The sequence below is a fragment of the Procambarus clarkii genome, chromosome 4 (genome assembly GCF_040958095.1).
Source record: "Procambarus clarkii isolate CNS0578487 chromosome 4, FALCON_Pclarkii_2.0, whole genome shotgun sequence".
NCBI lineage: Eukaryota > Metazoa > Arthropoda > Malacostraca > Decapoda > Cambaridae > Procambarus > Procambarus clarkii.
The window spans coordinates 25338389-25350964 of NC_091153.1; the positions used below are offsets into that span (position 1 = coordinate 25338389).

At 41.1% G+C, this 12576-nt stretch overlaps 1 protein-coding gene across 1 annotated transcript in view; it reads right to left on the minus strand.

Annotated features, from left to right (window-relative positions):
- Nucleotides 1–2036: 2036 nt before the first annotated feature.
- The window catches only part of LOC138370872 (uncharacterized), a 48953-nt gene continuing 38413 nt past the window's right edge, over nt 2037–12576 (minus strand). Inside the window, exon 5 of the mRNA XM_069335489.1 lies at nt 2037–2367. Within this exon, the coding sequence (XP_069191590.1) occupies nt 2037–2367 (331 nt within the window). The remainder of the gene's footprint in view (nt 2368–12576) is intronic.

Consider the following 12576-nt stretch of genomic DNA (forward strand, 5'->3'; position numbering starts at 1 on the left):
CTTGTCCAATATAATATATATTAATGATTTAGATTCAGGTTTGAGTAGCAACATTTGCAAATTTGCCGATGATACGAAAATCGGTAGGGAAATTAATTCGGAGGAGGACTCACTATCTCTTCAAGTTGATCTAGATAGGGTTTTGAAATGGTCGAAGGATTGGCAGATGCAGTTTAATGCTGATAAATGTAAAGTTCTGAGGTTAGGTAATGATGATAGAGTTACAAGATACGAGCCCGATCGTGTTGAGATTGCGAAGTCGGATTGCGAACGGGATCTGGGAGTTATGATTAGTAAGAATTTAAAACAAAAGGATCAATGCATAAATGTTGTGTGGTTCTCAAGCTATATCTTGCTCTAGTTAGGCCCCATTTAGATTATGCAGTTCAGTTTTGGTCGCCATATTATAGAATGGATATAAATTCACTTGAACGTGTCCAGCGTGGGATGACTAAGTTAATTCCCCAAATTAGAAATCTTTCATATGAAGAAAGATTAACAAAGCTTAAGTTGCATTCACTGTAAAGGCGAAGAGATAGGGGTGACATGATAGAGGTTTACAAGTAGATGAATGGACATAACAGGGGGGATATTAATAGGGTATTAAAAATATCAACTCAAGACAGAACACGAAACAATGGGTATAAATTGGATAAGTTTAGGTTTAGGAAAGACTTGGGTAAATACTGGTTCAGTAACAGGGTTGTTGATTTGTGGAACCAATTGCCGCGTAACGTGGTGGAGGTGGGGTCCCTCGATTGTTTCAAGCATGGGTTGGACATATATATGAGTGGGATTGGGTGGCTATAGATAGGAGCTGCCTCGTATGGGCCAATAGGCCTTCTGCAGTTACCTTTGTTCTTATGATCGTATGTTCTTATGATGGCTGGTAGGCATCCCACTCTCATTGGATGGCTGGTAGGCTTCCCACTCTCCCTGGATGGCTGGTAGGCTACCCACTCTTCTATGATGGCTGGTAGGCTTCCCACTCTCACCGGATGGCTGGTAGGCCTCCCACTCTCCCTGGATGGCTGGTAGGCTTCCCACTCTCCCTGGATGGCTGGTAGGCTTCCCACTCTCCCTGGATGGCTAGTAGGCTTAAGAACATAAGAACAAAGTTAACTGCAGAAGGCCTATTGGCCCATACGAGGCAGCTACTTTTTATAACCACCCAATCCCACTCATATACTTGTCCAACCCGCGCTTGAAACAATCGAGGGACCCCACCTCCACCACGTTACGCGGCAGTTGGTTCCACAAATCAACAACCCTGTTACTGAACCAGTATTTACCCAAGTCTTTCCTAAACCTAAACTTATCCAATTTATACCCATTGTTTCGTGCCACTCTCTGGTAGTGGATGGCTGGTAGGCTTCCCACTCCCCCTGGATGGCTGGTAGGCTTCCCACTCTCATTGGATGGCTGGTAGGCTTTCCACTCTCCCTATTTGGCTGGTAGACTTCCCACTCTCCCAGGATGGCTGGTAGGCTTTCCACTCTCCCAGGATGGCTGGTAGGCTTCCCACTCTCACTGGATGTCTTGTAGGCTTCGCACTCTCACTGGATGGCTGGTAGGCTTCCCACTCTCCCTGGATGGCCGGTAGGCTTCCCACTCTCATTGGATGGCTGGTAGGCTTTCCATTCTCCCTGGATGGCTGGTAGGCTTCCCACTCTCCCAGGATGGCTGGTAGGCTTTCCACTCTCCCAGGATTGCTGGTAGGCTTCCCACTCTTATTGGATGGCTTCCCACTCTCCTTGGATGGCTGGTAGGCTTCCCACTCTCCATGGATGGCTGGTAGGCTTCGCACTCTCACTGGATGGCCGGTAGGCTTCCCACTCTCATTGGATGGCCGGTAGGCTTCCCACTCTCATTGGATGGCTGGTAGGCTTTTCACTCTCCCTGGATGGCTGGTAGGCTTCCCACTCTCCATTGGATGGCTGGTAGGCTTTTCACTCTCCATGGACGGCTGGTAGGCTTCCCACTCTCATTGGATAGCCGGTAGGCTTCCCACTCTCCTTGGATGGCTGGTAGGCTTTTCACTCTCCATGGATGGCTGGTAGGCTTCCCACTCTCCCTGGATGGCTGGTAGGCTTCCCACTCTCATTGGATAGCCGGTAGGCTTCCCACTCTCCTTGGATGGCTTGTAGGCTTTTCACTCTCCATGGATGGCTGGTAGGCTTTCCACTCTCCCAGGATGGCTGGTAGGCTTCCCACTCTCCCTGGATGGCTGGTAGGCTTCCCACTCTCATTGGATAGCCGGTAGGCTTCCCACTCTCCTTGGATGGCTGGTAGGCTTTCCACTCTCCCTGGCTGGCTGGTAGGCTTCCCACTCTCCCAGGATGGTTGGTAGGCTTCCCACTCTCACTTCTGTGGAAGACAAATGGAAACTTTTCTGACACGTATAACACATGACTGCACGTTGATTCGGTATTTGTGTATTAGTTTCAGTTACCGCAAGATCGTTGTTTATGGCCATATTGCTTTTGATGCTGTTTGTCTCGTATGCTTGTGTGTGTGTGGAGGGGAGCTGCTCTATAGTTGCTGAATGTGCTTTATTTGTGTGTATAGTAAGGGCTTGTTTTACTTGTTATTTAATATTGCACTTGTAATGCAATATTAGTATTGTGGTAATAATATTACCACATTCAATATGTAAGACCAATTTGTTTGTTCCTGTTATCTCAACACTATTTAGCTGCCTACTTCAGTATAGATGTGGTGACCCCCGGGTGTTGAAGCAGTCGGCCTCTCGCTGGGGCCTTACAGTTTCATATTTAATGTTTACTTAATTTCCCTTGCTTGGTTGCGTTCTATTATGGTAATTTATTTCCAGTCTTCTAACTTATCAAAGTCGCGTTATTATGTGTTCATCCCTGTATTCTCTTGTTCACTGAGGGAACAACCTATGCTGTACCGTGTATCACTAGCGTAGGCCTAATGGTGCCACACTCCCTTCCCTGTCAGACGTCTTGGTCTAGCTCTTATCTCACTATAGTTCCCACTAGCTTACGCGGTATTTTCTAGCCCTTAAGATAATTGTGATCTTAATGTTACACGTTGTGACTACACTGCATGGTAGCTCTACCCTCCACTATCTTATATATACAACGATATTATAAATGTATGTGCATTCCGTTTGTGCATTCTTAATTCTTAAGAATGTAAGAACTCTTGTATGTGGTAGTTCCCGTGGCGCAGTTGTAAAACACTCGCTCAGCGATCCACGAGCGCTTGGGTTTGGGTTCGAATCGTAGCCGGGAAGGATTGACTGGGCACCAATCGTTACCAGTAGCCTCTGTTCACCTAGCAGTGAATGGGAATCTGGTTGTTAAACGATTTGGCGGCTCATATTCCAGGGAAAAATTTTGATTAAGGACCTGCTCGAAACGCAATGCTTGCCAGTGGCTTTATAAAAATGTTTGAACTCTTGTATATATAAAAAATGATAAAAAATATTACAAAAATAAAACTAATGCGATCTTTCCTGGCACTGTTTCCCGTTATTACTCTGTTGTCGTACACGCAAGTGGTGGGTTATTGGCTATTTAACACAATGTTATGGTTTATTGTGGTGAATTATTACCACGGTTATTTTGGTGGCTTATTATGGAGGGTGTTTGTGGTGGATAAGTAAGGAGGGGTCTTGAGGTGGATTTTTAGGGGGGTTACTCTTAAGGATTTCATGGGGGGATTATTGTCGTGGAATATGATTTAGGGTAATTGTGTTGGATAATTATGGAGGGTTATTCTGGTGGATTATTAGGATGAGTTTTTTTGGAGGATTATTAACAAACGGAATGCATCAGGAAGTGATGTGGGGGGGGGGGGGTAGACTCCATACACAGTTTGAAGTGTAGATATGATAGAGCCATATTGGCGCATCAGCCTTTGCACCAGTAGATTCACCGTTGAGATGCGGGACCAAAGCGCAAAATCTCCACCACCGCAATCACAATTAGGTGAGTACAACTAGGTGAGTACAATATACAAGACCATATGGTTGACAAACAAGCAGCTCCACAGTATTCATGACCACTTGACTGTCAGACAAGCAGCTTTACAGTATACATGACCTCATCTTTATTGGGGTAAATCTGCATAATATACATAACCACGTTATTGCTAGACAAGCTAATCACGAAAACATATGACCTTGTTGATGCAAGAGCACCAACTCCACATGACCACGTGGCTGTCAGTCCAGAGAGCTCTACAGTATACATGACTGTGTGATCACGTGGCTGTCAGTCCAGAGAGCTCTACAGTATACATGACTGTGTGATCACGTGGCTGCCAGTCCAGAGAGCTCTACAGTATACATGACTGTGTGATCACGTGGCTGCCAGTCCAGAGAGCTCTACAGTATACATGACTGTGTGATCACGTGGCTGCCAGTCCAGAGAGCTCTACAGTATACATGACTGTGTGATCATGTGGCTGTCAGTCCAGAGAGCTCTACAGTATACATGACTGTGTGATCACGTGGCTGTCAGTCCAGAGAGCTCTACAGTATACATGACTGTGTGATCACGTGGCTGCCAGTCCAGAGAGCTCTACAGTATACATGACTGTGTGATCACGTGGCTGCCAGTCCAGAGAGCTCTACAGTATACATGACTGTGTGATCATGTGGCTGTCAGTCCAGAGAGCTCTACAGTATACATGACTGTGTGATCACGTGGCTGTCAGTCCAGAGAGCTCTACAGTACACATGACTGTGTGATCACGTGGCTGCCAGTCCAGAGAGCTCTACAGTATACATGACTGTGTGATCACGTGGCTGCCAGTCCAGAGAGCTCTACAGTATACATGACTGTGTGATCACGTGGCTGCCAGTCCAGAGAGCTCTATAGTATACATGACTGTGTGATCATGTGGCTGCCAGTCCAGAGAGCTCTACAGTATACATGACTGTGTGATCACGTGGCTGCCAGTCCAGAGAGCTCTACAGTATACATGACTGTGTGATCATGTGGCTGCCAGTCCAGAGAGCTCTACAGTATACATGACTGTGTGATCACGTGGCTGCCAGTCCAGAGAGCTCTACAGTATACATGACTGTGTGATCACGTGGCTGCCAGTCCAGAGAGCTCTACAGTATACATGACTGTGTGATCACGTGGCTGCCAGTCCAGAGAGCTCTACAGTATACATGACTGTGTGATCATGTGGCTGCCTGACAATTAGCTTCACTGTCCACGTGATCATGTGATATATACAACGGTGTTTATGGCTGATCTTTTAATAAAAATATAACTCCTTTAAATGTTGATTAATGGTAATATTATTATACACACACGGGTGACCTCTGATGACCCAGAGGTCATAACAGTCGTGTCACGAGTGATCGCTTTCATTCTTACCATAACAGGAGTGTTGTATTAAGATTTCTCTTTTAAGTACCATGATGGCAGTTGTCACTCCTGTAAGGTTATCACTTCCTTCAGATGAATGTTCTTGGTGTCATTGGAAATTAAAGCGTATACATGGTCTCTCAGGGTCACTTAAGGTGAAGGTCTATATAATACTTGGTGAGTCTTGACTAATTAGGAAGAGTCACGGCCTCAGAGTGGGGTCTGCCGCCGGGGGCCGGACGGTCGTCAGCTCGAACCCAGACCCATCAAACATATTCTTCCTTTTCCATAATTCAGACTATTAATATAATTTCCTTAACACGCAAAATAAATGATAAAAAAACACGGAGCTGCAACATTATGCCAGATTAGAATCTTGACAGAGTACAATATACATGACTCTGTAGTGGTCAAATAAGCGGGTTCACAGTATACACGACAGTATACATGGTTGAAAATCTAACAGCTCCATATTATTCATAACCACTTGGGTGACAAAAAAAGTAACTCCACAGTATATATTACCACTTGGTTGTCTGACCAGCAGCTCTAAAAGTATACATGACCACTTATTTTTCAGACAAGCAGTTCCACAATATGCATGACCACTTGATTGTCAGACAAACAGCACAACTGTATACATGATCACTTAGTTGTCAGACAAGAAGCTGTTTAGTATGTATTCCTGACAACTTGGTTGTCAAACAAGCAGCTCCAGTGTTCATGACTACTCTACTTGGTTGTTGTCACGAATAGGTGTGGTGTGGGAATGACTTTTAAATGTTTTCTAATTTGAGGCTTTTATTTGAGATAAGAGAAATTCAAGGAATAAGGAAACAGACAAAACATGAAATATATATTTATATGTATAAGACACATTATATAACATATGGACATAATTGTACTCCTTACAACTCAAGGTCAATCTGAAGATAACAACTTGGTTAATTAAATTTCCAAACGGGCTCTGGATACCCTATGGCTCTTAGTACCAATACTGGAACTGTGCTCACAGCCACTACACCTGTCATCCGGTGACGCACATATATAAACCACAAAGAAACTTGGAGTCTTACGGGCTCACCATAGCCCGTGCTACATGGACACTTCGTTCTGAGTAGCTAAATCTGAAACAACAACAACTTCGAGTCTTTCACAAAACAGCTCTCTAGACTGCCTGAGTAGTCAACCCTATCTTGCATCCCTATTAGGATAAAACTATGGCTTATCTGATTATACGGCCGGAGAAAAAACCCTCAGTAAACAAGGTCGGGTCGTCAACGTTCCACCTCCCCTCAAGTCAAGATGGCATCCACCACTCTTGCGTCATCGCCCCTTAATACTCCATTCTTTAACATTACCATTCAAACCTTTATATGACTTCATTTACCATATTCCCAGTGCATGCTTTTTGATTGAGTCAATTTTTCCTTCACATAGTTTGGCTATTCAGGTACACATTATTCCTAAACAATCTCCAGCTGAGAAGGCACTACTTTGCGTGGCTGAGTATTACTTGTGACTCGCAGCCTCCCAGTTATCAGCTACAGCTTTATTTCATGAAAACATTCTCCAATGTGTCCACCAATTTATAATAACTAACCTCCACAAGAGGTAAGGTTCGTAACAGTTGTCAGACAAGCAGCTTCACAGTATCCATGACCACTTAGTTGTTAGACAAGCAGCTTCACAGTATACATGTCCACTTGGTTGTCATACAAACAGCTTCACAGTATACATGACCACTTACTTGATTTGAGAAACAATTAGCTAGTATTGGTATTGGTTATTATTGAAGGGTAATGTGGTGGATTATTATGGGATGTTTATTGTGATGGATTATGATGAAGGTGATTTGCTGGATTCTTATGAGGGTTATTGAGGTTGAATATTATAAACGGTATTGTGGTTTATTAATATGGAGTTATATTGTTGGGGATTATTTTTTAGAAGTTTCGTGGGCAGATTATTATGGAGTAATATTGTGAGGATTATGGAGGGTTATTTTGTTGGATTTTTGGAAGGATTAATGTAGGGGATTATTTAGAGTTATTGTCGTGGATTATTAAGGATAGCTATTTTGGTGGATTATCATGGAGGGTGATTGTTTTGGATTATTAAGCAGGAAATATGAAACTATTAAGTATTATAAGAAACTATTAAGAATGGTTATTTTGGTGGATTATTGCGAAATGTTATTGTGATTATACATTATTGTAGAATGCTATTTTGCTGGATTATTATAGAGGGTAATTGTGTTGGATTATTAGAGACAGTTGTTGATAAGGATTATTAGAGAGGATTCTTGATGAGGAATATCATAGAGGATTTTTTGTGGTATATTATCATGGACGATTATTGTGGTGAATTATTTCGAAGAGTTAATATGAGGGATTATTAAAGCGAGTTATTGTGGTGGAATATTAAGGATGACTATTTTGGTGTATTATTATGGAGGCTGATTGTTGCGGATTATTAAGGAGGTTATTTTGGGAAAATAATAATTGTCTATTTTTGTCGACAATTATGGAAGGTTATTATTGTTCATTAATATTAAACAGTTATTGTGATAGATTATTATGGAGGGTGATAGTGTAGGCTTATTACAGAACGATATATATGAGGATTATTGAGGCGTATTTTAGTGGATAATTCCTGAGGGTTATTGATCTGGATTATTAGATAAGGTTATTGTGGAGGGTTATTATGGTCATTTATTAATGGCAGTCTCTGTGGTTGATTAATATAGTATTATTGTGCAGGATTACTACAAAAGGAAAATTTTGTGGATTTATTGTGGAGTATGATTATTGTGGCTTCTAGTGGAGGGATATTTTGGTGCACTATTATGTAGGGTAACTGTGGTGGATTATTAATTTATGAAATGCAGTACGATGTGATGTGGTGGCGGCATACTCTTTTCACGCTTCCTGAGTCCAATAGGCTCAGGAACCTGTGCACCAGTTGATTGACAGTTGAGATGCGGGAACATGGAGCAGAAGCTGAACCCCCGCAATCAAAACTAGATAACTACAATAAAGTGAGTACAATATACAAATTCATATGGTTTACAAACAAGAAGCTCCACAGTATACATGACCACTTGCATATGTTTGAAAAAAAAAAAGTTCCACAGTATTCATGACCACTTAGTTGTCAAAGAAGCAGTTCCAAAGTATTCATGACAACATGGTTGTCAGACAAGCAGCTCCACAGAATACAAGAACACTTCGTTGTTAGACAAAGCCAAAAATATTTATGGACGGTTATTCGTGTGGTTTATATTTAGATGGCTACTTTTGTGGGTTATTGTCAAGGGTTATTGTTGTTGACTATTAGGTAGGGATATTGTAGATGATAATTATTAAAAGTTATTATTGCAATTTAATATGGATAGTTTTTATTGTGGCTTACTAAGTAGGATTATTTTTGTGAGCTATTTTTGTTGGATATTTTGAATGAATATTACAATGGGTTTCTTTGGTGGCTTATTAACAAATGGAGTGCATTAGGAAGTGATGTGGTGGGGGCTGACTCTATATACATTTTCACGTGTAGATATGATAGGCTCAGGCACCAGTTGATTGACAGTTGAGATGCGGGGGCCATGGAGCAGAAGCTCAATCCACGCAATCAAAACTAGGTGCGTACAATGTATAAGATCATATGTTAGACAAACAAGCAGCTCCACAGTATATATGACACGTTGCTTTTCAAACAAGCACCTCCACAGAATATGCAGACAATTTTCCATCAACATTATAGCATAACATGTTTTGGTAATTGTCTGTGAAAGCATACACTGTGTTTTCTGTGAAAGCTGTGAAAGCACTGAAAGAGCCAGGCATGTTTATTTTAAGAATAAGCAAAGTTCTCTTGAGACAGAGAGTGTGTCAAATCAGCATAATACGACCATTTTATGAACACCGTCCCAAAAAGCCTCCGTAAATGAATCCATATCAGGATATGTAATTACATATAACAGCTATAAGCATATCACTGTAATGTGCAAAAATAAATGTTATACTCAATAAATAATTGTTTAGCCAAATACGTTTGGTTAACAATTTTATAAATTGATCATTAAAAACAGCAGAGCAACCTATGCTAACCTTGGGGTAGATAGCATTAGTGTTCAGAAACTGTACGACAGTAGTAAACAATACTCCCCTGCCGGGTAGACACACTCCATGAAGTTTAAGCTACTTTATTTGCCGCCGCTTAACATCTGTGGACCTGATTGGTAGTGTAAACTGCACGTACAATGTGCATAATAAGCCAGACACTCTGTTTATTATGAAACAAGTGTGTTTTTTCCCATAAACTGTGAGTGGATTGTGATCAACACCGGACTCCCCAAGCCAGAAGCCGGCGGAGCCTAGACATCACCATTCCAACATCAGCAGTGAACGACCCAACAAGCTCTGGCCCAACAAGAATGCTATAGTCTTAGTACTATAAGACATAGCTCCGTACCTGCATTCTAACAAAATAAGAAGAGGTTGAAGGTGAAGTAACTAGAGATTGGATCCAATGTCTTCTTTGTGCCACTAACCCTACTAATATTGCAGGTGAGGTTCCACCATGATCTTACGAGCTCACCTCATTAAGTAAATTACTGGCCAAGAAAATAAAACCTTATTAACTAGGTTATCAATGTTTAATTAATGTTGATATAAAGCAAATGCTAAAAAATAAATTAAAGTATACATATGCAATAGATAAATTCATATAATTACCTAATCTTGTCATTGTTAATAATAATTCATATGTGGCAAGATACCAGATTAAAAGCATATGCTAAAATAATTAGTAACCGTATCAGAGCTAGCTGCATTACATATAATACCTTTTACCAAGTGGTAAGAGCAGATGTTTTCATTTCAACAGGTTAATGTAAGCAGCCCCATTTCTGTTGAATCACTCTGAAAAATGAGCCAATTTGGGAACACAGAATACAGTCCACTACCCCAAGAAGAAAACAAAAGTTTCCCAGTGGCTAGTTAGTTTCTTATTTTATGGAATCAGAAGTTTAAAAAGTTCCCATAATATACATGACCACTACGTTGTCAGACAAGCAGCTTCACAGTGTTCATGATCACTTGGTAGTCAGGCAAGCAGCTCCAAAGGTATACATGGGCATGTTGTTGCTAGATAAAGCAACATCACAGTGCACGTGACCTCTTGGTTTACCAGACATGTGGTTCTTCAGAATATAGAAAATTGTGGTTGCCTGACATACCACCTTCGTTGTACACGAATCGTTTGTGGTTTTTATACAAGCAGCTTCAAAGTATACATGACCACATCCTTACCAGGTTAATATCTGCGGAGAATACATTGCCACACAAACTAGTTACAAAAATATATGACATTGTGGATAAAAGAGCATCAATTCCAAATGACCACATAGCTGTCAGTCCAGAGAGCTCTACAGTATACATAACTGTGTGATCATGTTGCTCCTGACAATTAGCTTCACTGTACACATGATATCTACAACGATGTTTATGTCTGATCTCTCAATAAAAGAGTAAATCCTTCCAATGTTGATTAATGGTGTATATAAGTAAACACACACACACACGGGTGACCTCTGATGACCCAGAGGTCATAACAGTCGTGTCACGAGTGATCGCTTTCATTCTTACCATAACAGGAGTGTTGTATTAAGATTTCTCTGTTAAGTACCATGAGGGCAGTTTTCACTTCTGTAAGGTTATCGCTTTCATCAGACGAATGTTCTTGGTGTCACTGGAAATTAAAGCGTATACATGGTCTCTCGGGGTCACTTGAGGTGAAGGTCTATATAATACTTGGTGAGTCTTGACTAATTAGGAAGAGTCACGGCCTCAGAGTTGGGTCTGCCGCCGGTTGCCGGACGGTCGTCAGCTCGAGCCCAAAGAGGTGAATACTCTTCCTTTTTGCCTATTCAATCGATTAATAAAAATTCCTAACACACGGAATAAATTATAAATTAGACAAAAGGATCTGGGACTCGATGCCAGATTAGAGTTTTTACTCATAATATCTCATATGGGAATATATTAATAACGTATTCAATTACAAACAAAAAGCGGATTGCAATACAAAATAATTTTCTTGAGAAAGATTATTACGGAAGAATATTACTGCGAGTTATTACAGAAGGCTGTTATTGTAGGTGATATCATAAGCAATTTCTGCAGGCGGTTACAGGAAAATATTGCAAGACTCGATAACGGAAATAATTCTGCAAGTTATTTTGGTAGATAATTAATGCTAATATAATGATAAAAATAATGATAATTAATTAGATAATTGATAATTGGAACCTGACAGCTGTGTGGACAGCGCTCGGGATTCATTTTCCTGAGGTTCCGGGTTCGGTCCCCGGTAGAGGCGGAAACAAATGGGCAGAGTTTCTTTCACCCTGATGCATCTGTTCACCTGACAGTACATAGGTACCTGTGAGTTAGACAGCTGCTACGGGCTGCTTCCTGGGGGCGTGTAACAAAAATGAGGCCTGGTCGAGGACCCGGCCTCGGGGGCGTTAAGCCCTGAAATCATCTCAAGATAACCTCAAGATAAATGCTGGTTTATATTATGTTAAAGGAACATGTTATAAGGGCTAGTTTTATTAAGCATTATTACAATAACTACTTCAACAAATCTTATAACAAATCTAACAGCCCAATAAATACATTTGGTTTCTGTGGTTGATTAAAATTGATAGTTATTATTGTGGATATTCATTTAAGGGGTTACTCAATTCAAGATGGCATTTGCGAATGAAAGCAGATTGCAGACGGAGTTTTATCAAGTGTTAGGCAAAAGAATAGTCACCACGAACGTGTGGCGGCTGACGCAATCAACCCTTTGCTTGTTATACAAATTCTAAACTATAAATAATTAGATTATTAGTACGGTTAGTTAAATTAGTGTCTTAAAACAATGGAATTTATCTTATTGTATCAAGGGTTAGTATTTGGGGTGTCAGAAATTTTCGACATAACTCTGGGGGAGAGAAAACACGGGTCCCAGTTCAATGTTTAGTACTAACGTACCTGATGCTCTTTCCCGAAATTATAACTTAACCTATGTTAGTAAATTAGTGCGTCAGTACGTACATGATGAATGTCCTGGATCTGTGTGACAGGCATGAAGACCTTAAGTCATTTGATCCCGTCATCCCGGGTACATCTACCACTTCACAAAGTGGTCATGTATACGGTGGAGCTGC